The sequence below is a fragment of the Aythya ferina genome (assembly GCF_964211825.1).
Source record: "Aythya ferina genome assembly, chromosome: 9".
NCBI lineage: Eukaryota > Metazoa > Chordata > Aves > Anseriformes > Anatidae > Aythya > Aythya ferina.
Window position 1 is genome coordinate 11644525 of NC_140305.1, and position 25113 is coordinate 11669637.

The window sequence follows — 25113 nt, forward strand, 5'->3', positions numbered from 1 at the left end:
GTGCTGTAGGCTTTTGTCTTTGCCGTCGGGGGGGGGTTTTGCGGGGCCAGGGGCGCCGCCTGTTGGCAGGGAGGCCGTGGCACAGGCCGTGGCCGCGGCGGCGGTTGTGCGGCGGCTGTGGGGAAGAGGGCTGTTGGCGGGGACGAGGGTGCCTACGGCCATACCACCCTGGCAACGCCCGATCTCGTCTGATCTCGGAAGCTAAGCAGGGTCGGGCCCGGTTAGTACTTGGATGGGAGACCTCCTGGGAATACCGGGTGCTGTAGGCTTTTGTCTTTGCCGTCGGGGGGGCTTTTGCGGGGCCAGGGGCGCCGCCTGTAGGCAGGGAGGCCGTGGCACAGGCCGTGGCCGCGGCGGCGGTTGTGCGGCGGCTGTGGGGAAGAGGGCTGTTGGCGGGGACGAGGGTGCCTACGGCCATACCACCCTGGCAACGCCCGATCTCGTCTGATCTCGGAAGCTAAGCAGGGTCGGGCCCGGTTAGTACTTGGATGGGAGACCTCCTGGGAATACCGGGTGCTGTAGGCTTTTGTCTTTGCCGTCGGGGGGGCTTTTGCGGGGCCGGGGGCGCCGCCTGTTGGCAGGGAGGCCGTGGCACAGGCCGTGGCCGCGGCGGCGGTTGTGCGGCGGCTGTGGGGAAGAGGGCTGTTGGCGGGGATGAGGGTGCCTACGGCCATACCACCCTGGCAACGCCGGATCTCGTCTGATCTCGGAAGCTAAGCAGGGTCGGGCCCGGTTAGTACTTGGATGGGAGACATCCTGGGAATACGGTGTGCTGTAGGGTTTTTTTTTCTTCCTTGTATATTTTCATATTTATTAAAATCTTATCAATTTGCTCACTGGTAGAATTTGTGATCATATTTTATCCTCTTTTTTGTTCCCTCTAGTTATATATATATCGTTTAGCTATTTTGTTTGTTTGTTTTTTTTTTTTAATTTCTTTTTTCTCATTTTATTATGTGTTGGTCATTTGTATCCATCCGCCTGTGCTCTTACCAGTGCACAGCTGTCCTTTAGCATTGGCCTGCCGCACATCAGCTCCCCCCGTGTCAGGTGCATGCACTACACGAAGAGCCCATGGGTGTCTGCGAGTGGCCGTGCCATGCTCTGGAAAGCCCACTGCAGGATCCCGTCCCAGGCGCCCTGTGGGACAGCCCATGGGAGTTTGCTCTTTGTTTTCACCTGCTCCCAGCCTCTTGTCTTTACCCTGGCTTTCACTTGTGTGCCCCCCATAGGCTGAGGACCTGATGTGGGGTTACCCCAGGCATTCAGTTGCCCATGGTTGGGCTCTGCCTGTTGGTGTCACCACCCGTAAGTTACCTCGCCCAGGAGGGCGTTGAGCTCATCCCTGCTCAATACGGGGTCACCGCTGGGGTTGCCACACTCTGCCTGCAGAGGAGACGGGTTGTGTCTGGTGACGTGCTGGCTTCATTCAGTTCCTGCCACCCAGCTGGTGGCTGCCCCACAGTGTGCTGCTCTTCTTCCAGCCCAGCTTCAGCAACACCTCCAGCTATAGCTGCTTGTCCCTCACCCAGCCCAAACCATCACTCCTCGGCTCCATCTCTCCCATCTCGTCTCCTCCTCCAAACGCCCTTGCCCAGTGCTGCCACTCCCCGGGCTGTTCTCCCAGCGGTGCCTGTACTGACCTTTGCTGCCTGATGCGCGTGGTCTCCGGTAATTGCGGTGCTCCCCCCGCTGCCTGTTTCTGGTGCGCCCACGCAGGAACTGCAAAGCAGCAGCCCCCTGCGACCAAAGGCAGTGTCACAAACTCTCCGGGCAATGAGACCAGACCCAGGGGGTTTGGGGTGAGATGTGGGAGGTGGCAGGAGCCTCACCCAGGGTTCCCGTTAGGTACAGGGCAGTGTTGGGTTGTAGGGATCCTGCTGAAGCAGCGGCTGCAGACACTCCCATCACCTCTGCCCATGTGGGCACCGCGTTCTTCCTCCCCGGGGATCACGGGGGGCTGCTCTGCAACCTTGTCTGCCTCCCGCAACTGGCCTGGCTTGACCGCACATGAGCCGCACTGCCACGTCCCGCTGCGCAGCCAGAGCGCGGCTGTGAGCGAGGGCAGGGACGCCCAGGGACACCAGAACCACATGGCCCGCGCTGGGGCTCACCTGGGGACGCGGGGCAGCGGGGGCACCAGACAGGCGAGGTGGAAAGCCCGGGGGCAGCCATCGCAGCAGATGAGCTCTCCGCCGTCACCGCACGCTGCGCACTCATCCTCGTTCTCCTGCCATGGGGGAGCGGGCAGGGGGGCGCTGCCACTGCCACCCTGGGTGGCTCCAGGGGACGCTGTCACCCACTGCCTCCTCGATGCATCTTCCCTTGGCACTTGCCCTGCAAACACCTAACACACCAGTGCCTTTTGGCGCAGGGGTCACCTGTTCCCAGGCTGCCTGTACTCAGCCAGCACAGGCGGATACACCGGGAGGATCCCGACGGCCCCAATTTCACCAGGTGACTTTTGGGGTGCTGAAAAGCCCCGGGCTCACCTGCTGGGGTGTGGGGTCCTGGCTGTGCATGGTGGGTGCTGGCAGACAGCCCTGGGGTGTTGCTCGCAGCCCCCCGCTCTGCGGGCAGAACGAGAGAGGGGTTTTGGGGACCATCAACCACTGGGAGAGCTGCAGGGAAGGGAGGATCCCTGCTGCTGGGAGGGCTCGTATGGCTGGAAGGTGCCGGGGGGGGGCAACACCGTACGCTTTGGGGTGCCCTGGGTCGGGCAGCAGGTTTCAGGCTGCGGCTCCTGCTCCTGGCCCCGAGCTCCTCACCAGCAGCTGGGTCATAAAGCTCGTCCCCGGCTCTGCTGCCCACCTTGGTGCTGCCTGGAAGAGAGGCCAGCACCGTCCCCGTCGCCCCCTGCCCCTCTGCGGGGGCCCTCCCGAGGAGGGGGGCTCCTGAGGCTGGGGGCTGCCCAGCGCCTGCACTTGCTCACTCGGCTCCAGCCCGTGTCTGATGAGGACGTGCTTCCCCTCAGCAGCCCCGTGGGTGCCGGGCACCTCGCTGGCTGCAGCCTGGAGGCCTGCGGGCAGGGGGGGCTCAGACGGCCTCATCTAAAAGCCAACGCTGTCCCACTGCTGCCCCTGTCTCCCCTTGGCCCAACCCACCCCTCTGCCCAAGCCTGCTGGCTGTAGGTGCCCGGTGGCCTCTCGCAGACCATCACCATCTGACTGGGACTGTTTGGGGGAGAAACCTGTGGCTGTGCTTGTCCCCAGGGAACGGGAGAAGAGCTTGGCACTCACTGCTGCTACGGGGTGAGCGTGTGGTGTCCACACCCTCCAGCTTCTTCATGGTCTTTGCCTTTGTCAGGGGCCCTGGGGGTGTTGCAGGATGGGTCACCCTGGGTGACACGCTCCAAGTGCCCTGCCACATTTCTTCCCTGCACCCACCCTGACCACGTCTCCATACCGGGGCTGGCAGCGTGCCGTGGCGAGGGCTGTGCCATGCGGGCCCCATCCCGCTCCTCAGGGGCTTTTCTCTTGCCTTGGGGTCTGTGTGGGACTGGTGCCGTGGGGCTGGGGGACAGGCGCCGGCTGCGGCGCTGCCGCCCAAGGTCCACCTCTGCAGAGGGGGCAGGGACAGGCACAGCCAGCCCGGGGGGTCACCCCTGCCGCGGGAAGCCCCCGGGGGTGCCAGCTCCTGGCCTCTGCCTACCTTTGGGGAAGGCGCTGTGAAGGGGCCGGAGCCGGGTGTAGCGCTCCAGGTTGTAGTCCTTGAAGAGCACTGCCCAGAAGTCACGGACGGCGGCGACATCGCGGCCCAGGAGCCAGGTGAGCAGCGCGTGGAAGGCGCGGTGGGAGCCCTCTCGCTCCGTCTGGCTCAGCGTCTCCTGCCGGTGCCACCGCCAGCCGTGGGCACGCGTCCGGGTGCCACCAGCTGGCCCCAGTCCCTGCGATGTGGCCGGGGCTGCGTTCGCCCACCCTGTGCCTCACCTTGAAGACGTGCTCGGGGACAACGTCGTGGTCGGCGAGGCCGTGCAGCAGCGGGAAGACGTCGTCCACCGCCATGGCGATCTCGGTGCGGTGCAGCTTCAGCAGCTGCCGCAGGTCCCCGTCACCACCTGGCCCAGCCATGCCGAGGCGGCAGCGATGCGGCTGGGACGAGCGGCCAGCCCCGAGGCTCCCCTTTAATACAGCCCGGCTGCCGAAAGTGGGAAAGTCGTCAGGCTCCCACAGCGCCACTCATTTCTGTACAATGCGTAACCTGAGCTCGCGCCTCTGGCCGTGCCAGCTCTCCCTGCAGCACCGCAGCCGGGCTTGCTCTCGCGCTGCTGGCCCCAGGGGTTGGGATGAGGTGGCTCTCCACCCAACCTGCTACCCACTGCTGGGGGCAACAGGCACAATCCCACCCCGCCAGCCACCCCAGGAGAGGGGAGTTAGCCAGGGTGCTGGCACAGGCAGCCCCTGCTTCCTTCGTCCCTGCGGTCAGCCAGGCGTTGTCCCAAAATTTCTGGACTTTCCACAGCACCCGCTTCTCTCATCCAGAAACTTAGCCGCACATGGGAAGTAAGGTCCTGAAATCTAGGGAAAAAGAGATGTATTTGCTGCGGTTACGCTACCTGCAAACCACCTTCTGCAGGCTCACAGCTGAAGCACAGTGGGCTGACAAACGCCCAGGGAAGCACTGACACCTAAAAAACTCTGCAAGTGCCTGTCTGGGTACAGTGACCAAGCAGCAGTGCTGCCACACAGCGTGACAGTGACGGGCAGTGCCCTGAGCACACCCGGGGATTACCCAGCCGCACACGCAGCTCTGTAATTGCCCATTAAGGGGAACTGGGCAATAAAGTGATTTCTCTAGAAATGCACAGCTGGAAAAAACTTGAGAGCCAATGGGGAATTGGCACTTTGTGTGTCTTGCATTTAAAAAAAAAAATGGGGTTGATATGCTCTAACATACCTGGTCACTCCATACCAGGAGCCCAGGAAAGGGAAAGCTCTAAGGCTCCTCTCCCACTCCCCAAACATTTGGGATTTCCCTGGGATTAGTTTCCAGCCCCTCTCCAGAGACCTGTCCCTGCTGCCTGAGTCAGCCCAGGCAACTAAGCCACAGCGCCGGGGCTGTGCACCGCCCTCCCTGCGCTGGGGCCATGCCTGACACGGTTTGTGCAGCAAAACCCAGCTCGGGTGGGACCAGGAATGGGCCCAATAAGGGAGACAACCTTGTGCAGATCAAGGTGACGTGGGCAGGGACATTCATCAAGTCCTGAAAGACTGGAGTGTGTATCTGCTTGATACAGAGCCGTGCCAGGAGACAGTGGCTGCTGTCCAGAAACTCGGGAAGAATAACAAGACAACGCCCTCCGCAAGGGCAGGAAATGCCCTCATCCATTTCTGGTTAACGCACTAACATGTTTACACAAACTCTCTCCCCGAAGCTCCTCTCAGGATCTGGAGTGATTTTTCTCTTGGAGGCAGTAGGAGCAGTGGGATGGAGGCCAGGCAGACACCGTGCCAGGTCCTTGTGTCCTACAGCAGGGTTCTGGAGTCCCCACTGGCCCCTTCCCAGCAGCATCCGCAGCCCCCAGGAGCTGGCTGAGCAGCCAGCTCTGCCGCAGCAGGGACGCACCTGTGGCACCCAGGGGACACAACACGGGTATTAAATGGAACAGGAGGTTCATTCCCTGGCCGGGAGCTGCCGCAGCCTGGCAAGGCACTGAGCATCAACGCAGCCGTGACACAGTTTCAGGGCCTGCTCCACCCTGTTTTCCTCAATGTCCCACTCGACCTGCCAAGCCACTATCTGTCACTGCCACCCTTTGTTGTGTTCCAGCACCGCCAAGACAAGGCGGCTGTGCCCTCCCCGTGCCCACACACCCGCACACCCACGGCTACAAACGGCCGCTCCTTCGTGCACGGGTGCTGCCCAATGCTGCCGGGAGCCATGTGCCCAGAGTGCTGTGCTTGCTGGGCTTGATTGGGCTTGTTTTAAATTCCAACTTTGTGACTGCTTCTCTGCTTGGAATCACAGATAGATTGTTTTTCACATCCAGCTAGCTCAGCAGTGCAATAATTTGCATTTTGGGTTGTTTTTGTGTGTTCCTTCCCCTTTCTGAGGTGCTGTGCAGGAGGCAGAGTAGGGGCTGCCAGGTGCTGTATGAAGAGGCACGTACTTGCTGGCAGATCAGAGGGGTATTTCTGTAATACCTTGCTTAGTGCAGACCTCAGCAGTGAAAAGGCTGAGAAAAGTCATTGCGTGCTTGCAGAGGGTGTAAAACCCTCCCTGGGGCTGGCACAAGCCCTGCCTGGCCCCAAGGACTGAAGGCTGGGGTGCAGGGGCACCTGGCCACACTCAGGTTTCAGGATGTCCTCTCGTTTGTATCACTCCTGCAGAAATCAAAGCAAAAGTTTCAAGGTAGGAGAACACAATTCGCACCATCCAGCTGCAATGGCTGGCAGTATTTTTCCACAGACGTCCAGTTAAATCAGCACCTCAGTATCCATCAAAAGCCCTTGTAACCCCTGGGATGCGCTCTGATTCCTTCTTCTTGTGAAAAGCTACTGAAGCAAAGGTGCTGTTAACAGAATTTTTTCCTCTCCCACTTCCCCTCCACCCTCCTGAGGTCCCTGAGGCCATCACCCTGTGTGTCTCTTGGACACCGCCTGCCCCCCACTTGTCTCTCACAACCCCCCGAACACGGCCCCGAGTCACAGGGAGGAGCAGGCACCAGGGGGAACCCATCCACAGGGCAGGATCACGGGACCGCTGCCGGGAAGGAGAGCGTCTCCGACACTGCCTGCAGCTCACAGCCAGTCCGAGTGAAATGCCACCACCAGGCACATGAGTCTCAGCCCCCTCCCCTTACCTTTGGCGGCTCCAGGCTCCAGCATTTGTTGTAAAAAGGCTCCACGTGGGGCTCGGGTTCTCCTCCTCCTCTCTCTAGAAGCTTTCCTGCTGCCGCCCCGCGCAGTCCAGATGAAAGCGGATCCACCCGCATGCTTTGCAGCTGCTCCTGCAAGAGCCTGGTAGGGAGAGCTGTGGTAGAGAAGATTAATTTTAGCTTCAGTTTCCTCTTTCCTCCCCCTTTAGAAAGAAGAAACAAAAGCCCAGAGGTATGTTATATTAATTTATTTGGGACACACCAAAAAAGGAAAGTCAACAACTGTTAACGTACAAAAGTACAGAATCTGGGACAAGATTTACTGTCCTGATTAAAAAGGCACCATGGTCCCAAAGAAGAGTAATCAGAATACATCATTATAGAAATCTCCCCCCTGTTGCAGCAGAAACAGAGCCAGGCTTTGGCTCTATCCACAGTCAAACCCAGTTAAAAAACAAATATGATTTAAATGCAATAAACACTGCTCAGCCTGTACACAATGTCATGAAAAGAATCACAGCCTAGAAGATGGTCATAATTATTAAACAGCAAACGATTAAGTATGTAACTGAGGAAGACAGCAGGCTTCTGACGTCTTCAGCTCAACTTTCTGCAAGACACATCAGTTAAACTGAAACCAGTAGGCTGAGTATGGGGCTTCTGAATGAAATGTAATTCCCTGTGGTATACAGGAAGTCAGATTCGACAACCTTAAATTCCCTGAATCCCTGAAAATCATGAAGCGCTATACAGCTGTGTTCCATACTCAATTCAACCCTGTCGGATTTACTTTACACGCTAGCACTTATACTTCATCTATATTTTTAATACAAAGGGAGTTTTACAGCAGTTATTACAAAAACATCTATTTCTGCGAGGTCCGAGCTTGGCTATATTCCCTGCTGAAACAGAGCTGCTGGTGTAAAAGCCCAGTGAGAGGCTAGAGTCCAGCACCTCAGGGCTGGAAGGCAAATAGTTTAAACGTGACATCAGTTGCACGGGGAAGCCAGTGAAGCACGTCAGAGAGAGGAGGAGAGAGAGGGCTGCGATCTCTCAAGCAGAGGAGGCTGAAGGGTGTTGCAGAACGCGGGTTCGTGCAATGAAACCCGTAACGACACCAGCAGTGACGCGGAATGCACTGCGTTCACTGGATATTCTGCAGCCACTTACCAAGAGGAACTTCTCAGAGACACAGGGTAAAGATCCTGGCAATTAATAAAGAGCAAGTTCACTGGGAAGCCGACGTATCACTCAGAGCTGGACAAATCCGTCCCTAGGCAGAGGGACAGAGCAGATACACGCTGCAGCCTGACTACGCAGCAGGGCCAGGGCTGCTGCTGCTGGGCTTTGCCTGGCTCCGCTGCATCTGACTTGGAACAGCAGCTACCTGGCGTTTCATTCCTCCTTTGGCATAGGACTTCAAAGCAGTCCAAGAACTGATTCATCAAACTAACAGGAGCTGTCAAAATTATTTGTACATGCATTTATTGTTAAAGGAAGCAAAAGCTAAAGAATGAAACAGCACGAGTTAATGTCAGTAAAATGATATGCAGGACATCTAGGAAAGAAACGGGGAAAAGCTGAGATACTGGAGTGGGGAAATCAACGTTCACACTGAAAGGTAAATCTGAAAACCAGGCAAGTTTGAGCTCTTTCTACCAGAATATTTCTGTGGACAAACCAAGACTTCACTTTGTGCTGTTAAATGTCATCTGGCAAGCTCTGGGAATCTCACCAGAGAGATCCCCAGCGCTGGGTTCCGTACAAAGTTCAACTCTCTCATCTTTAAAAACCAGTAAAGCAACCCTAACTGAGAAGGGCAGATACCCTTGTACTGCATGTATCTAAAATCACAGACACATCACTGTTGGGGATATATGTGGGCAAGAGGATGACACCTTTTTCAAACAGACTCTTGGTGGAAAACTACCACTTCCACCCCACTGGTCTGCACGTACCTACAGGGGGAGGAAAAGCAAGCCCAGACTTCGGTGCCTTTTGCTGCAAATACCACAGCTACACACGGGGAAGTTTTTTTCTTCCCTACATCCTAAGATGACAGGACAGTGCAATGGTTTCTAAAACTCTTCCCATTTTAAGCTGAACGATGCAGTTTGCATCCTTCCCTCTATCTTCAGACCACTCCCCCTCCCTGGGAAGATAAGACTACACCAGTTCGTTTAGGATTCACACCTCTGATCCTAGATTAGGGACTTTGTATTAACTCATCCAATTAGAGGAAGGTCTATCCTGATCAAGGAAACATCGTTAAAATAGAGTCCAGAATAAAGCATCCAGAACCACCGCTGCTTTTACAGCCAAAGCACTCAAATGCCTCCTGATCCCTCTCTCCCTCCCTCCCCAAGCAGAAGAGCAATCCCTCCACGACATGACAAGACGCCTCTCTAGGACCGGGTAACGCAATGTGAAAACCAGCTTCCTTCCTCACAGAAACGCCAAATTCTGCTGAAAAGGGCTGAAGACCTCTCCCTCCCATGGAAACCGGCAGGAGCGAGGTCTCTTCAGCACATTCATTTCCTATTAGCAACAAGTCCGAGTTATTTCCCTGCAGTAAATCAGTCCTGTTAGGCCACCACTGGCTCAGAAATGGTGAGAGACTTCCAAAAACCCACTGACGTAGACAGGACCTTGGAAGAAGAGGCTCATGCACTACATAACCTTACATCATCCACTCCATTTGAGTCTTCGTGTCATTAGTCGCCGACTACTTATCCTTCCAAGTCCACGTGGTTTAGTCCTTGTCGCTGTTGTTGTCGTCCCAGCACCCTTCCCTGGAGGCAGGATGTTCCTGAGCTCTGGCTGGGGATCTGTGACACTCGCTTCCAATTGATTGTGGGATTTCAAACTTGCCTAACGTGTGTACTGCCACCTTGTACTCCAGCAGCTCTGCTTGCTGACCACAGCATACACTAGCAGTTTTCAACCTTCTCCACAGTCTCGTAGAACCCAGGCCTAACTCTCCTGATGCTCATCCGTATATGCTGGCACTCCAGGGGCATGGCATCGCTGGCAGGAGTCGCGGCACCGGTGGACCAGGCAGTGCAGCGGCGCTTCCTTCTGCCCCTCAGCGAGAAGGCAGGAGCCCCTCCGTTCTCTTCCTCAGCGAGATAGGATTCATCCACACTCGTGCCTTCATCCGATTGCTCATCACTTTTATACGTCATTTCCTTCGATTTGTTTCCTTCCTTCTCCTCCCTGGCAAGCTTCCTGAAGTGCTCCAGACACTGTATCTTCTGCCTTCTTTCCATCATCTTCAGTTCCTGCTTGTCCGTGAAATCTTCGTAGTACATTTTCCTTTCGCTTCTTTGATCTTCAAGAAATTTCCATTCGATGCCAGTCATTTTTATTCCACTGTATTCCTCCAATTTATTTCTCAACTGTGCATCTGTACAAAATATGTCAAAGAGCTTCTCCGAACTCTCGTTGAATTTGTCTGCTCTCTCCGTAAAAGCCTGGTTCTGTCTCTGCTTTCGGGTCTGATACAATCGGGTAAACTCCTCGTACATTTTGAGGATGAGTTTCTTTATATTTTGCGTTCCGATGGTGTGCAAGTTGCAAACCAACCAGTGCTCTTGCAGGTGCTCAGCAAGCAAGTAGGCTGCATCCTCCTTGGAGCGCTGGGCCTGGCCCGCTCTTTTGGGCTGCAGTAGGTACAGCATGTTCTGCACCACATCCTTCTTGGTTGGCAGTATTCCCTGGGTGAAGCCTGAAGACTCCACGTACTCAACAGATCCCAGAGTCTTCCGTGCTTTCACCTCGCTATCCAGTGCTTCCATCACTGCTCGCTTATCCCGCGGTTACGACATAACCTGAAAGACAATTTGAGAGGCGCTACGTGAGCGGGGGCATCTTTCCCCGCACCGCCAGCGAGCGGAGGGCAAACCCCGCTCAACACCGCCGGGCCGGGGCCTTCCCAAGGCGCTGCGGGGCCTACCCGCGGCCGGTCCCGCCACCCGCGGCCAGCGGCGCCCCGCGGGATCGCTGCGAATCGCCTCAGGCTGCGGCCGCCCCGGGCGCCGGGCTCCGCTCGGGGCACACGCAGGGCCCGGCCCCAGGCTCCGCCGGGCGCTGCTCGGGGCCCGGGGCGCTGAGGGGGCTCCGGGGGAGGCCCGGCCCGGCCCGGCCCGGCCCCGCCGCCGCCGCCTCGCCCCCCGCGGCCCGGCCCCGGGCGCTGAGTCACGGCGCTGCGGGAGCGGGGCCGGGGCCCGGCCGGGGCCCGCTGAGGGGGCTGAGGGAGCCGGGCCCCGGCCTGCCCCCGGCCCGGCGCGGCCCCTCCCTCCCCGGGGCTCACCGCCATCTTGGAGGGGGCTCTGCCGAGCTTGCGCAGGAGGGCGCGGGGGGAACGGGCCGAGGTCGCCGCCGCCATCTTGGAGAGGGGCAGCGCCGCGGACCGCTCCCACCCCTCTCCGCCCCGCCCCGCCCGGCCCCAGCGGGCACGCGGCGGAAGTGCGCAGCGCCCGCCCGCCTGTTCCGCCCGGCTCGGGATTGGCCGGCGCGGGGAGGCGGGGAGGGAGCGGCGCGTGACTGTGAGCGCGCGCCTCGCGGCGCCCCGCGGGAGGGGGGAGGGGGCGAGGGGGAGCGGGAGGGGGTGGGGGGTCCGGAGCCGATTGGCCACGAGGCGGGGGCCGGCTGCCGGGGGCCAATGGGGAGGGGGGAGTGCGGGGCGGGAAGGAAGGCGGGAGCTGATTGGTCGCCGCGCGGGTGGTGGCTGCGGGCGGCCAATCGGGGAGGGCGGCGTGGCCGGGGCGGGCGCCATTACTGCGGGCGAGGCGCTGAGGGGAGCCCTGAGGGGAGCCCTGAGGGGCCGCACCCAGCGCAGAGCCCCCACGGCTGCGCCCTCGTCCCCATAGCACCGGGAGCGATGGGTGCCGGGACGGAGCCGCCGGGCCCCGCGCCCAGCAGCGTGTACCTGGACTACAACGCCACCACCCCGCTGGCCCCCGAGGTGGCCCAGGCGCTGGGGGAGGCTGCCTGCCAGGCCTGGGGGAACCCCAGCAGCGCCCACCCAGCAGGTAAGGCCTGGGGCAGGGGCTGGGTGCGGGGGCTGTGGGTGCAGTGACAGCAGTGACGGAGCGGCTGGGCCTGGCCCTGCAGGTAGGAAGGCCAAGGAGCTCATCGCTGGCGCCCGGGAGAGCCTGGCGAGGATGGTGGGAGGCCGGCCGGAGGATGTCATCTTCACCTCAGGGGGCACGGAGGTGAGGGTGCTGCTGTGTGAGGAGGGTGGGGAGGAACGGCGCTGTGCTTTCTCCAGGCGTTCATTGTTCTCTCTGTGTTCCTCGCCCCAGGCTAACAACATGGTGATCCACACCGCCCTCAGGCACTTCCGAGAATGCAAGGGGCAGGACGGGGCCACGCCGCACATCGTGACATCAAGCGTGGAGCACGACTCCATCCGTCTGCCGCTGGAGCAGCTGGTGAAGGAGAGCCTGGCAGGTGAGCTGGGTGCTGGTACAGGGACAACAAGAGGCAGGTTGTGCACATTTGGCCCCAGGCTCAGGTTTGCAGCATGGAAAGCAGGGGATTTGCCCTACTGGCAGTTTTGCTATGCTAAAGGTGAAAAGCGGACAAAGACAGGGACCTGCTTGCTCTGTGATGTTCCTCTTTCCCCCCCTCAAATGGCACTGACTCCTGTGCCCACGTTCCCACAGGCTGCATGTTTTACCTGGTTGGCATCTGATGCTGGTACCCTCTGCTGGTATGCCAGCTGCCCATGTAGCCCTCCTGCCCTTTCAGCAGCGTTGGGACAGCCCTGGACGCTGCTGCGCTGTCCAGCAAACCTGAGGGCTTGTTTCTTGGCTTGCAGAAGCCACCTTTGTGCCTGTGTCCCCGCGAAGTGGGCAGGCCGAGGTGGACGACGTTCTCGCTGCGGTGCGGCCGACCACCTGCCTGGTTTCCATCATGCTGGCCAATAACGAGACGGGGGTCATCATGGTGAGTCTGCGGGCAGCAAGCGGCACGGGATGCGGCCAGGAAGGTGTCCAAGAGACATGGTCACAGAAAGGCCCTTGATAAGGGGGAGCAGACAGTCCCTGTGATACAGACCTTTCTCCTTCCTGCCAGCCGGTCTCAAAGCTGAGCCAGCACATCCACGTCCTCAACCAGAAGAGGGTGGCGGAGGGGCTGCCCAGGATCCTGGTGCACACGGATGCGGCACAGATGATTGGCAAGGGGTGCGTGGACGTGCAGGAGCTGGGGGTGGACTACCTCACCATCGTGGGGCACAAGGTACGGCACTGCTCGCGTGGCCCAGTCGCCTTTGCAGATATCCCTGCTGGGGGGACCTTGGGTGGCTCCCACAGCATGGCCAGAGCTGGGCAGCTGCAAAGGGCTTTTGGGAGATCACTGCGGGGCTGCGAGTCCCGCTGGGAGTCCCACTGGGGGACAGCCTCTGCCAGTCAGGGGCTTTGTTTGGAGGGGCTGCAGGAGGTGGCTGAGGCTTGGGGACAGCTCTGGGGTCGGGCAGTGTGCCCATCACGGGGCACCTGGCGCTGTGCCCACGTGGCTGGTGCAGCTCTCTTCCTCCCTGCAGTTCTACGGCCCGCGGATCGGCGCGCTGTACGTGCGTGGCCCTGGCACCACCACCCCGCTGCACCCCATGCTCTTCGGAGGGGGACAGGAGAGGAGTTTCCGTCCGGGGTAAGGTGCCCGGTTGGTGGCTGAACAGCCAGGGGTCACAGGCGGGGAGGGGCTGTGCCCTGAGGCTGGAGAACAGACTTCTAGTCCAGCGAAATGCAAGTCCCTACCCGCTCTTTCCTTCCAGCACTGAGAACACCCCTATGATCGCTGCCCTTGGCAAGGTGAGTGAGTGATGGTGGCGGAGGAAAGGCTTCTCAGGGCTGCTGCCTGGCAGAGCCAGCATGGACGCATCCTGCTGCACTACTCCACCTCTAGAAGTGACAAGCTCTGGGTGCGGGAGGGCAGGTGAACTGCAGGGGAAGGAGATAGGACTTCTGGTGCCAGTCCAAGGAGCTGCTTCCAAGTGTTGGCTGCAGGTTTTGCCCCGCAGTCTGCCTGGCAGCAGGGCAGGCACAGCTGGCACCGCTCTGCAAGCTGTCGGGATGGGACCGGGTGGGGGCAGCTGCTGGGAGGCTGGATGTGGAGGGAGCTGTCTGGGGATTGCTGAGGGAACCTCTCTGGGTCTCCTCAGGCTGCAGAGCTTGTGAGCAGGAACTGGGAGGCCTACGAGGCCCACATGCGGGATGTTCGGGACTACCTGGAGGCCAGGCTGGAGGTGAGCGGATCCAGTTCTTGTCCATCTCTCCCCTCCCTGGGACTTGTCCTGCAGGGTGCGGGGCCTTGAGGGCACGCTGGGACAAAGCTGCTCGCTTCCCAGAGCTGTCCGCAGCCCTCTGGTCCTTCCAGGCATCCTTTGGGAAGCAGAGGCTCCACTTCAACAGCAAGTTCATGGGCTCCAAGCGACTCTGCAACACCTGCAACTTCTCCATTCTGGGCCCAGGCCTTCAAGGTAGCTCTGCTCCCACCTCCCCTGCGCACGCTTCCTGCGGGGAGCTGCGGGCCTGAGGCACGTGGGAGCTCGGCCACGGCTTGGGCACGGAGATGAGGCGGGCAGCGGCCCTCAGAAGGAGCCTGGGCACGGGGAGACCCGCGTGTGTGTGCTGCAGGGCGCAGGGTGCTGGCTCACTGCAAGACCCTCCTCGCCAGTGTCGGGGCTGCCTGCCACTCCGAGAAAGGGGATCGGTAAGCAGGCAGCTGGGCCAGTGCCTCTCCTCCCAGGAGAGAGGGGGGAGGCAGGGAGAGGGGCCTGGGGGTGGCTGTGGGCAGCACTGCCTGGAGCAAAGCGAGTGCAGAGCTTTGCTGAGAGTAGCACAGGAGGTTGTTGCATAAAACACGGCTGGAACACGTGGCTGCTGCGGGAGGGACTTTGTTCCCCTGGGCTGTGGTGATCCAGCTGAGCCTGGAAGCACTCCTTGGCGTGTGGCACTGCCGGCAGTCTGCCTGTGTCTGCGTGCCTGGCTTGCCCAGCCAAGCCTGTGTAGGGTTTCCAGAGGGCTCCTTTGGGTGTGCGTGGGGCAGCAGCTGCTTTGGGGCTGGTTTAGAGCGGTGACATGTAGAGCTTGCAGTCCCTGGAAGTACTGGGGAGGTTCTCAGAGGGGAAGAGTCAGATCTGTCCCAGGGCAATGAGCTGGGTGCGAGCAGATGCCTTTGGGAGGTAGGCAGGGCACTTCACTGGTTTGCCTCGAGTGCATCTGTCCAGACATGCTCCTTTCTATGGCTCTGTGAATCTCTCAAGCGATGTGTGCACTTCTTTGGCCTCCCAGTTAAACCCTCTCCTCCCTGCCTGTGTTTCAGGCCCTCCTCGATCCTGCTCAGCTGTGGGATCCCCTACGAGGTGGCGCAGAACGCCCTGCGGCTGAGCGTGGGGCGGGACACCACCCGTGCCGATGTGGACCTGGTTGTGCAGGACCTTGCGCAGGCTGTGGCACGGCTGGGCGAGGACGGAGCCTCGTAGCCCCCAGGACTGCCCAGCTGCCCCCCAGGTTCTCGGGGTGGGGTTTTGCTCTGCTTCGTCCCTGGGAGCTGGCTGCGGGCAGGGCAGGGAGCAGGAGCTGCGTGGTCGAGGTGGCCACCCCTTTTGTGGCGGCTGTGCAGGGGCGGGATGGTGATAAGCTGACAGCAAGCCCCTGCCCACAGGATGTGCCCTTCCTGTCCTGTGGCTGCAGGCTGAGTCAGTTTGGACTCCAGCTCTGACAGGAATAGCTTTCTGCCCAACGCCCCAGCCAAACTGAGCCAGCCTGCAGTTTGGAATTGATGTGAGGGAAGCGGTTGGCTGGAGGAGGAAGCGAGATTCCTGCTTCATCAGTGACGCGCTCCTAGTTCTGCTTAGCTGTCTGTCAGCTCCTGCTCGCAGGGATCGTGGTGGGGCTGCTTTGTCCCCACAGTGCATGCCCCTCGAGCAGAGAAGCTTGCTGAGACGCTGGGGGCTGTGCTGGGGAGGGGGCTCTGCTGCTTTGGGGCTGGGGCAGCTCACCAGGGGTCTGCTCGGGACTCCCCGCTGCGTGGTGTGCTCAGAGCACCTTGCTGTCCAGAACTCCTGGCTTGCCAACACATTGACGCGTGCTCAAAAATTGCTCCAAGCTCAGCTCCCTCCAGAGTGTAACAGGCATGGAAGCTGCAGGGGTTGGAGCCTTCTGCTCTGGTTGTTTTCCCCAAAGGAAGCCAGCCCGCTGCCTTCCCTCTCAGAGGAAGAAAGGCCATCTGGCCCCGGGCAACACGGGGACTTGGCAGCAGCGCGGCAAGAGGCTGGGCTGGGAATTGCGCTGCTGCTGCCAGAGCCCTGAGCTCCCAAAGGACGCTGTGGCTGGGAAGGGGGCAGGCATGGCTTTCCCAGCACAGCGTTGCGTTACCTGTTCCCCTTTCCTCCCCTCCTTGCAGCGGGCAGAGCCCCTGGTGCCAGCTCTACATGCTCCAAAAGGAAACAGCAGTTGTGCCTGCCCTAAATGTGTGCCAGCACTGGAGGAAACTTGTCACCCCTGCGTGCCAAGGCACTTGCTGTGATCGCTGCTGTAGGAGGACACACGTGCCGCACACAGGAGGAGCACGGCAGCTGGGCTGCTCAATCTCGGGCAATCTGCTCTCCCTTGGTATTCATAGGAATAAAAGTAGTTGCCACTGCTGTGGCTCTTTCCTAAGTAAAATGTACTTTCTGTGGTGTTTTGGGGGATGCAGGGCTGGCTGGGGTCCTTAGAGGGATGTTTTCTCCCCTTGGTAAATGCTTGTGGCTCAGAGCAGAGGCACAACCTGCTGAGCGGGGAGGTGCTGCCCCAGTCCTCAGGCAGGGCTGCAGTCCCCCAAGGCCTGGGGGGCCCTGCTCACGCCCTGCTTGCTCCCTGCTGCTTGAGCTGGGAAGCCCAGAGCAGCAGTGGTGACACACGGGGCCCTTTATGGGCAGCACATTTCCAGAGGGCTGAGGTGCCTTGGGACTGCCTGGGACGTGTGGTAGGCACAAAGCCGCCACCTTCTCTACTGCTGGTTTCCTTCTGGGCCGGTCCTGCGGTGCCCTCTTGCAGCCCTGATGGGCAGATGAGCTCTGAACACCCAAGTTTCCCATTTCGGATGGCAACCACAAGGATATCCTCAGCCAAAACGCTTCTTAGGGCCATGCTTCAGCTCCAAGCTGCAGCTGGGCTCCAAGTGCAGGTGCCAGTCCAAGGCTCAGCACTGCGCCCCTGCCACAGAGTCTGGGGTTGGGGGCACAGAGGGGGCTCCTTACTTGTGCCCCTGCTGCCGCACTGCTTGGGGGCGTGTGAACTTGTCACAGCGTGCCCGCCACCTGCTGCAGGTGCTTCCCTGATATCCTCCACACATGGAACAGCATGGGTGACTGGTGACACCTCCTGGTGGGGGGGGGCCTTGCGCCCCTTCCTCTCTGGTGGTTTTGGGAGCCTAGAGCCCCTGGGCCACTGAGTGCAATGGCTTGGGGTTTGCAGCTGACAGAACAGCAGGAGGTGTCATCTTTGTTACGCTGCAGGTGGTCAGAATCAATGGGCTTGTGATGCTCTCTGTTATCATGAACTGTTATATCTGTTAACCCTTATCAACGGGGAGTCTTGTTGATATCTTATCTCCCTGTTCAGAGACCCATACTTAATCTATTCCAACTGTTGCTGTGGTTTTCCAGCTCAAATACCCTAAGAGAGCAATTCCCGGCAAGCAGCACTGAAAGCCCCGGCCTCCTCCTGTGCCTGGTGGGCAGGGGGTGCAGAACAAACCCGTCGCGTGCTCAGATCCTCCTGCTGTGTCGTGTCACAAGAGGACAAGAAGCTGAGAGCCAACGCGCTGCTGCCCAACCTCACGCTGTTAGCGAAGCTCACAACAGAGCAGGAAAGGTAGGCAGGGGGATTCATGCACCTGCTGCGTCGCAGTTAGTGGCAGAAAGCACAACTGCGGCCATGTTCTTAGACACCGGTCTTGCTGTTTCCTAGCCATACGCTAGCACAACCAGGAAGCAAATTTGGAACCATAAATCAGATTGACAAGTCGAATGGGTTTTGTAACTGAATTGTTAAGATCCAATCACGCTGACTTCAAAAAACAGTGGAAGAGGACTAGGGCTTTGGTGTTTCCTTAGGCTGGGAAATTAATTTAGGGCTGACTGTCCTGGGAATGGCTGAACAGTCACTAGATGCCCGTCAGGCTGTTCCTCGTTAACACCACTGTTCGCACCTCAGTCTCAAATGCAAATCTTGTTTTTCCCCTTGTGTAATAGTTAAAACAGCTTTTGGGAGAAGTGGTTCCAAAGAAAGAACATTGCGCTGCTCCAGGGGCAGCTTTTTTATTATCAGAGATCTTCCAGGTCTTGGAGACCTCTTTCACAGCTGGGGACAGGTGGAGATCCAGTTTTGGGGGCTGTTTTTTCCCCCACGCAAGGGGTGGGGGAAAGAAAACCCTGGAAGTCTGGGCTTCCTGTGTCAATTGAGAGAGAAGTTTAACCACAGAGCACAAAATGCTTTACGGATGGATGTATTCTTTTGTTTATACACACACAGGAAACACAAGTACCCATCACAGAAACATTACCATTTCTTCATTTAGAACATTACAGCCAAAGTGGAAGGAGTGTTACAGAGGACACAAACGCTCTGCTTGACCATTGTAATGTTTTTACTGTTCATTTCCTACTACCCCAGCACACGGGACTGGCAGTCACCAGTGAATCCCTCTGTCTCCGTATTGCTTTATCCCAGGAAGGTGAGGAGGAAGATGCCTACGGCTCGGCCTGCACTTTGGCAGGGCATCTGTGCTTCCACTCACGCACCCTATGTGCTGCAGACAAAAATCCTTTTCTCATACGACATAAAAATGTCAGTGGTTGTACACACTAGAACAAGTTCACCTGTCACGGAAATCTGAAATTACCAATGTTGCTACATCAGCTGTGAAAATAAACAGTAAGGAGTGGACCTGACCAGTACACGAGAACACAACGGAGTTGGAATACGTCACTTTCACGTGGTCACGCAACCAGGACTGGACAACAAAACTGCGCTTCATTTAATGGAAGAATCCACAATCTCCTGATAATCCTGTCTTCCTAAATTCTTCCAGGACAGTTTATAACACGCGAGAAAAAAAACACTAACCAAAATAACTGCTCCCCCAATGAGATCGTAAGTACCTGGGAAGATGCGCAGCACGATGAGCTGCAGGACCATGGCGATGACTATCTCCAGGTGCTGTACGGTGCTGACCAAAGCGGGATGGAACTTGCTCAGGGCGTAGTAGACCCCCAGGAAGGCTGCCGTGGAGCAGAGGCAGATGGCAAGGAGATAGCTCCAGGTTTCTCCATCCAGCGGGACGATTGGCTCCTGAAGCACGAACATGGTGGATGCTCCCCACACGGTTCCCGTCCAACTGAAGGTGAACAGTGCTGTCCACATGCTGATGTTGTCTTTGATTGACCTGTAGACTATCATGGAGAGAGCAGTGGTCAAGCCCGCCATAACGGTCATGGTGTAGCCAAAAGCTTCCTTCCAGGTACTCAGCAAAGAGTTTTCTTCCTTGACGATGTTGGGGATCATGACCAGACAGACACCAAACACGCTGCCGACGACAGTAATTATGTCTACGTAAGCCATTCCTTCATCTATCAGTAAAAAAGCCAAAATGGCACTGAACACTGTAGTGGTAGCCCTCCACATGATGGTCCCATTACTGGGGGGAACTATGGAGAAGGAAGTGTAAGCACAGGTAATAGAGATAACGTTGCAGACCCCGTAGAAGAAGAGCCGGAGTCTGTACCCTTTGGGGCCAAAGGGCGGCTCATGGTAATAACACACAGCGGTAAGGGACAGAACCTGTAGGACCGAGCGGATGAAAATCAGCTCTAGGGATGGCACTTTGGAACGATCAGAAATTAATCTCGTAATTAGAGCCACGCATCCATGAGCCACGGCAGATCCAAAAAGCACTATCCACATTTTCCTCGACTGCAGTATATTTCCTTCGGGAAAGTTCTGGAAATGCCCCATCTCACTGGCTTTTGGTAGTTGTGCTGGCTGGAGCTGGGTGTCTATCGTACCAAAAAAGGTCCTTCCTCTCTTTTTCCCATCGCTCAACAGTCTTTTTTTAGGGTTATCCTCCATAAATACACCAGTATCTTCATTACCATCCTCATATCCCTCTTCTCCTGGCTGGGGATAATGAGAAGTATATTTTACTGTTACCGTGTTGGGATGAATTTTCACTCGCTTTTTGACTGGGTATTTTGGGGAAGATGTATCCATTTCCTCGAAGAAACGTCCTGGTCTTGAGGAAAAAAATGAGGATGCACTGTTATCTTTTTAGGTAATGGACAGGGAGAGACTCATTAGTATGCAAATACTGCTAGTGTTTACAAGCTATTTGTATGAACCAAGTCCAAGTACTAGTACATTGTTTTTGGTTTTGCTTTAATTTTCCAGTCTGCTACTGCTAAATACCTTTGATAGTCAGGCCATTTGGATCTCCTTAAAAGCCAACTACAGAACTTTAGTCACTAATTTCTGAAAATAATGTACATTCTCATTATGTTAGGGTGCATAATGTTCTAGTATATTCATATTCTAAGAGGAAGTTCTCTTGCTAAAGCTTTTTGGATGGTAAATACCCTGTAATTATGAATTATACGTATTGTTAATTGCTTGCTAATGTTACAAGATTACGGAAAAAGTTTGGCAAGAGGAGACGACATCCTTGTTTGTAAACTGACAGAGAACACCGCAGGGAAACAGGGAGGATCCCTGAGCAAGTCAGCGTAGTACCTGAATAAACAACAAATTTTGTAACAATACTTTGACAGTGTTACAAACTCTTCTTTTCACATCTTATTTCCAGTGATTGATTTTGCAACAGATTTGTTTTGCAAGTCCGAATCAATATTTAGTTATTTATTTCACATAGAGAAAATTTGGAAGGGCTGATCCAGATGACTAACCAGGCCTCCCGCTGGCAGCCAAGGGACAGGTGGGTTTACAGACACCCCCGCAGCAAGACCACCCCTCCACCTCCTGCTGAAGGTCCACTTCACACCACACAGCAGCGTGAGCTCTCCCCTCGGTGCCTCTGTTGGTGCACACTGTGACACACAGCAACGCACACAGTGCCACTTGTGTCGCCGTGGTGGCATCAGCCTCCTGAGACAAGCAAACAATCCCTTCATGGCACCTGGTCATCAGCACAAGCACTTCTTGGGCTTTGCTGTTGCAGACACGTGCGGGGGGCTCACAGGGAGCCCCCCTGTGGCCCGGACCCCCTGCAGCTCTGCCCTGAGCGTGCCATCGCTGTCCCCAGGCCCAGGATGACAGCATGGCATTGGTTTATCACAGGCACAGGGATGCCACCAGGATTACTTCGTTGTGCACGGTGCCCTCCACCACCAGCCCTTCCAAATGAAGCGGCAGCAAGGAAAATGTGATCTGCCTTCTACAAACACCACTGTGTCCCAGCAAATAAACATAATTACTTGCTTTTGAGAGGTTCAATTCCAAGCCCGAAGGGGAAAACACCTTTCTGTCATCTACATCTTTGTCCGGATGTCTAAACAGAAACAGCAGATGCTCTGATACCAAACAGAACGGGTTACAATGACCTTAGCACAGCAAGTAATGCTCAAGGTAGGCACAAAATGTTCTGATTGTTCAAAGTTGAAAATCTGAGATACACACTACCATGCCTAAGAGGCTGTGCTCCTGGGGAACTGGCAACTCCAGTGCATCATTATGGAAAAGATAAAGAAAAGAGCAAGCAGTCGGTGTAACCTTGCTAAAGCCACTCCAACCATCTCTCAGAATTACTGACTGAACTAACCTAAAGAATGAATGGTGCTTTGTGAGTGTGAGGTTCCTGCAGTTTAATAGCAAGAAAATGTGATCATCCCATGCCCACCATCCTGCCTCACTGCCTTTGCAGAGGCAAGGATGCCCTGGAGGACCCATCCTCCTGACCCAGCCGCCAGGAGTCCAGCCCAGCGCTGCTGGTCACAGCGGTTTGGTCTCTCGTGCCTGCAGGGGACAGGTGTGGAGAGCACTGCAGTCCCTGTGCACAGGGCAACTGCACCAAGACAAGGCAGGCCCCGAAGATGCAGGGCCACAAGGGAGTGAACAATCGGGCTGTGGACAATCAGGCTGGATGCACGACAGCACATCCTCAGGGAGACACAGGGGCAGAGCCACAGAGCAAAAGGCAATGTCAGAGCAGGTGCCAGAGCTCTTCACTGAAATGCTTCTGTCGGGGCCAGGCTCAGCCTTGGCATTTTCTCCAGCCCTAATCTGCCTCAGCCAAAGCACTGCCTGTGCCTAGCTGAGGAAAATAATTTACATAAGAATGGGACAGGCTTCCTCTCTCCTCAGGGACTGAGGGTTATTAACCCCTTGCTATATCCCAGCTAAGCCGTCGCCTACTTCTTAGAGGTGGAGTGAGTGAATCTGGTAGGGACTGCGAGGAACGGGAGAACAATCCCAGTGCTGGACCAGGCTGGACTTGCCCAAGTAAGCGAGGTATCCTGGGGCACCGCCTTACTCTTGCTTTGGCAGGCTACGCTCCTGGCTTTGCAACACCTCGCCGAAGCAGAGATCAGTACATGTTAAAGGGGTCTGAGGGCAAGAAACACCTCTGGCTACTCAGGAAGCCTTCTGCTAGCACTCCTCCTGTTCACATTTCTGGGCCAACCCTTTTTAAGCACAGCTCAGCTGACAAAATAAACTGTACGACTAAATGCTGGAGGGCTCCAGAGTTTCCATTCACACACAGTGTATATACGGCAAGAAACCTGAGAAGAAACAGCTGAAATGCCAAGGAGAGAAATAAAAATAAAAACAAACAAACAAACAAACAAAACTTCCAGAAACGTAAGCCAGTCTTATCATCTACTACTTTTTTTTTTTTTCTTTTTCCTTAAGGCAAGTTGTTAATTTCAGATTCTTTTAACAGGCAAATGCAAAATGAACTGAATGAGGCCAGGAAGGCAGTGCCCCTCACATCACAGCTTTTCCTACCTACCGTTTCCATTGTGTTTTAAATTCACAATTCTGCCTTGCCCTCCTCCCCACATCTTAAAATTAAGACCTTCTTGATCTCCACAATGTATGGATCAGGGACAAAGCATGAGGAAAATAATACAAATGGTGCACAACTGGCATTATTATCAGAGCGGCAGTGAATCCAGCCTGTACAACCTCAGTCATCTCATTAAGAAACAGATGAGTACATGCTGCAACTATTGGCTCATGGAAAAAAAAAGGAAAAAAGAAAAAAAGAAAAAAAAAAAAGATTTCTTACCATGAGCATATCATGCTTTCTTTCTTTCCTCCTGAGGTTAGATTACATTTTCTTCCAACAAATAATGAAAAAGGGAATAGAAAAGAGACAACATGCATTTGCAAATTTAGTACTGGACCTGTGTAATGTATTCAGGGATCTCTCTGGAGGAAAACAATAGATCATGAGCACATAACTCAAAATGGCTGTCCTATACAGACCCAGTATTTCCTTCAGCACCGTGAACACTAACAGTTGGAAGGTCTGGGGACCTGAAGGGCAAACAGATGAGGCATGAGAAAGGCAGGAAATGAGAAGTAACAAAAAATAGCAGGAGTGCTTAAATTGAAATTTAATTTTCTCTACTAAGCAGTGAATATATGACAAGTGTCATGCCATCTCTCGCACAGGAGATTTGTTTGTACTCTTTGGTGATCTTGCTTCTCTTAACCATCAAAAATTTCAGTTCGGTGCATAACCCAAATCCATGTTTGTCAATCCTCAGCACAAATGTAAAACAAATGGAAGGTAGCACAGCCTGTGCAGAAAACTTGCTGCTTCTCCTTCTGCTGATTCCTTTTGTGGAGATCACAGGAAGGCTTTTTGGTTTGTTTGTTTGTTTCCCTTTGTATCTGGAAACTTAAGATGGTTTATTTGCATGTTCTCTGAAAAATACAATTTGATTTCAAATCCAATTTAATAGAGTGCCAACAATTAAGTACTATGTCAAATTCTCATGTCATATAACGAAACAAACACTCTTAATTCAAACAACAACTTGAGGCGCCCATTTAAATTGGCAGCTCTTGGACATCGCCGGCTGTCAAAATGCGAACTGGTTTCCCACGGGTGAACACCTGATCACAAGGGATTCAATAAACACCACAGATCACTAATACAACACACTCCACGAGTTCTTTAAATAAAAAGGCAACCTGCTGCAGCCCCCAAAGCCCTGCACAGGGGTGGGCACCTGCAGAGCCACAGGGCTGTGCGCCACTCCCCTGCCCAGGGCTGGGAGGCTGGGCTCGCCTTCTTGCCCTGCCTTCGAGGTCTGTCTGGTGCTCATAACCAATATTTTCCAATAAACGCAGCAAAACAGTCTGGAGCTCTGCCGGATCTGGCCAAATTCAGCCAGCCACCTGCAAAGCCGTCACGAAGGGCTCGCAGGCAGGGCAACTGCCGTTCCCCCCGGAGTCAGGAGCAAGCAGCCAGCCCTCCCCACGCCCTGAGGTGTGGGCCCGGCAGGTTGTTCCTCTGCCGCTTCTGGGGGAAAAAACAAAACAAAACAAACCAGAACTGAATCCTGACAGACTCAGACTTCGCTCGTCGCGACTGTCGGCGGGCCGCAGGCGGTGCCTGTCAGGGGCTGGCAGCCGCCCCCGTCAGCGCCCCGCAGGACGCCCCCGTCACCCCGGCGGCTCCGTTACCTGCCTCACCTCGCGCCTCCTCCGCAACGCTGCCCTCCTGCCCACCGCCCGCCGGCGTCCTCCCGAGCTGGCTCCTTCCCGTTCCTCCCCGGGAGCAGCGGCACCGCCCGGCCCCGTGGCCCCGAGCCGCCCTCAGCCCGCTGCCGCCGCTCCGACGGCCCGGCCGGGCGCCCTCAGGGGCAGCGGGAGGCCGAGGCGCCGTGAGGCCGGGCGGGGGCCATGCCTGCGGCACCGCCGAGCGGCGTGACGGGGGCACAGCACCCGCACGGCTGCGGCCGCGGCTCGGCGGCGGCGCCAGGCGGTGTGAGGGAGCGCGGTTGTGTGCGGCGGGACGGAGTGGCGAGCGGGCTGTGTGTGACAGGGGCACTGCGGGGATCCTGTGGTGCTTAGGCACGGCGCCGAGCACCGCGCACGGAGCGCGGACCGAGCCCGCAGCGCCCAACGCGGGGCTCAGCGAGGGAGCCCCGGCTGTCAGGGGGCCCCGCCCCGCCCCGCTCAGGCCCCGCCCACCGCCGTCTCCACGGCGACGCCTCGCCCCCCCCCCCTCTCTCCCGCCCGCACGCGTGGCGCACGCGCGGCGTTTGCGCGCGA

The 25113-nt window shown here is 56.8% G+C and overlaps 4 protein-coding genes across 17 annotated transcripts; 1 reads left to right on the forward strand and 3 right to left on the reverse strand.

Annotated features, from left to right (window-relative positions):
• Nucleotides 1-819: 819 nt before the first annotated feature.
• Nucleotides 820-6972, reverse strand: AIRE (autoimmune regulator). 3 transcript variants are annotated; one of them, XM_084530060.1, is made up of 11 exons: nucleotides 6803-6972; nucleotides 5159-6323; nucleotides 3930-4517; nucleotides 3652-3826; nucleotides 2698-2822; nucleotides 2493-2570; nucleotides 2115-2347; nucleotides 1833-2033; nucleotides 1644-1740; nucleotides 1318-1386; nucleotides 820-1140 (listed from the first exon to the last, which is right to left on the reverse strand). In XM_084530060.1, the coding sequence occupies exons 3-11, from the start codon at nucleotides 4068-4070 to the stop codon at nucleotides 1060-1062; spliced, it is 1200 nt and encodes a 399-aa protein (XP_084386186.1). In that variant the 5' UTR covers nucleotides 4071-4517; nucleotides 5159-6323; nucleotides 6803-6972; the 3' UTR covers nucleotides 820-1059. The 3 variants fall into 3 exon arrangements, with proteins under 3 accessions (XP_084386186.1, XP_084386187.1, XP_084386188.1); XM_084530061.1 differs by having other exon boundaries at nucleotides 6144-6323; nucleotides 6803-6936; XM_084530062.1 differs by lacking the exons at nucleotides 3652-3826; nucleotides 3930-4517; nucleotides 5159-6323; nucleotides 6803-6972 and adding an exon at nucleotides 3240-3504.
• Nucleotides 6973-7050: 78 nt separating this feature from the next.
• On the reverse strand, nucleotides 7051-11268 carry LOC311441669 (uncharacterized protein). 2 transcript variants are annotated; one of them, XM_084530063.1, is made up of 2 exons: nucleotides 11130-11268; nucleotides 7051-10647 (listed from the first exon to the last, which is right to left on the reverse strand). In XM_084530063.1, exon 2 carries the CDS (start codon nucleotides 10612-10614, stop codon nucleotides 9748-9750), a length of 867 nt encoding a protein of 288 aa, XP_084386189.1. In that variant the 5' UTR covers nucleotides 10615-10647; nucleotides 11130-11268; the 3' UTR covers nucleotides 7051-9747. The 2 variants fall into 2 exon arrangements, with proteins under 2 accessions (XP_084386189.1, XP_084386190.1); XM_084530064.1 differs by lacking the exon at nucleotides 11130-11268 and adding an exon at nucleotides 10773-11071.
• Nucleotides 11231-20017, forward strand: SCLY (selenocysteine lyase). 3 transcript variants are annotated; one of them, XM_084530048.1, is made up of 12 exons: nucleotides 11231-11364; nucleotides 11689-11850; nucleotides 11933-12033; nucleotides 12124-12271; nucleotides 12642-12769; nucleotides 12899-13063; nucleotides 13368-13474; nucleotides 13599-13635; nucleotides 13986-14069; nucleotides 14201-14303; nucleotides 14461-14536; nucleotides 16232-20017. In XM_084530048.1, exons 2-12 carry the CDS (start codon nucleotides 11700-11702, stop codon nucleotides 16542-16544), a joined length of 1413 nt encoding a protein of 470 aa, XP_084386174.1. In that variant the 5' UTR covers nucleotides 11231-11364; nucleotides 11689-11699; the 3' UTR covers nucleotides 16545-20017. The 3 variants fall into 3 exon arrangements, with proteins under 3 accessions (XP_084386174.1, XP_084386176.1, XP_084386175.1); XM_084530050.1 differs by lacking the exon at nucleotides 11231-11364 and adding an exon at nucleotides 15149-15345 and having other exon boundaries at nucleotides 11561-11850; nucleotides 16232-16367; XM_084530049.1 differs by lacking the exon at nucleotides 11231-11364 and adding an exon at nucleotides 15149-15336 and having other exon boundaries at nucleotides 11562-11850; nucleotides 16232-16494.
• On the reverse strand, nucleotides 18296-24970 carry SLC35G2 (solute carrier family 35 member G2). Of its 9 annotated transcripts, none has more exons than XM_084530055.1 (4): nucleotides 24532-24970; nucleotides 23648-23757; nucleotides 21300-21373; nucleotides 18296-20104 (listed from the first exon to the last, which is right to left on the reverse strand). In XM_084530055.1, the coding sequence occupies exon 4, from the start codon at nucleotides 20080-20082 to the stop codon at nucleotides 18847-18849; it is 1236 nt and encodes a 411-aa protein (XP_084386181.1). In that variant the 5' UTR covers nucleotides 20083-20104; nucleotides 21300-21373; nucleotides 23648-23757; nucleotides 24532-24970; the 3' UTR covers nucleotides 18296-18846. The 9 variants fall into 9 exon arrangements, with proteins under 9 accessions (XP_084386181.1, XP_084386179.1, XP_084386178.1 ...); XM_084530053.1 differs by having other exon boundaries at nucleotides 23114-23757; XM_084530052.1 differs by having other exon boundaries at nucleotides 23114-24358.
• Between the last annotated feature and the right edge of the window lie 143 nt (nucleotides 24971-25113).

Excerpts from the sequence above, each read along its gene's own strand:
- SCLY (XM_084530048.1), top strand. The coding sequence starts at position 11,700 with ATGGGTGCCGGGACGGAGCCGCCGGGCCCCGCGCCCAGCAGCGTGTAC. Across the intron at positions 11,851-11,932 it reads CAGCAGCGCCCACCCAGCAG|GTAGGAAGGCCAAGGAGCTC; the intron begins GTAAGGCCTGGG and ends CTGGCCCTGCAG. Across the intron at positions 13,636-13,985 it reads TGATCGCTGCCCTTGGCAAG|GCTGCAGAGCTTGTGAGCAG; the intron begins GTGAGTGAGTGA and ends GGGTCTCCTCAG.
- AIRE (XM_084530060.1), bottom strand. The coding sequence starts at position 4,070 with ATGGCTGGGCCAGGTGGTGACGGGGACCTGCGGCAGCTGCTGAAGCTG. Across the intron at positions 3,827-3,929 it reads TCCCCGAGCACGTCTTCAAG|GAGACGCTGAGCCAGACGGA; the intron begins GTGAGGCACAGG and ends TGGCACCGGCAG. Across the intron at positions 1,387-1,643 it reads ACGCGCATCAGGCAGCAAAG|GCAGAGTGTGGCAACCCCAG; the intron begins GTCAGTACAGGC and ends TCTCCTCTGCAG.
- SLC35G2 (XM_084530059.1), bottom strand. The coding sequence starts at position 20,082 with ATGGATACATCTTCCCCAAAATACCCAGTCAAAAAGCGAGTGAAAATT.
- LOC311441669 (XM_084530063.1), bottom strand. The coding sequence starts at position 10,614 with ATGGAAGCACTGGATAGCGAGGTGAAAGCACGGAAGACTCTGGGATCT.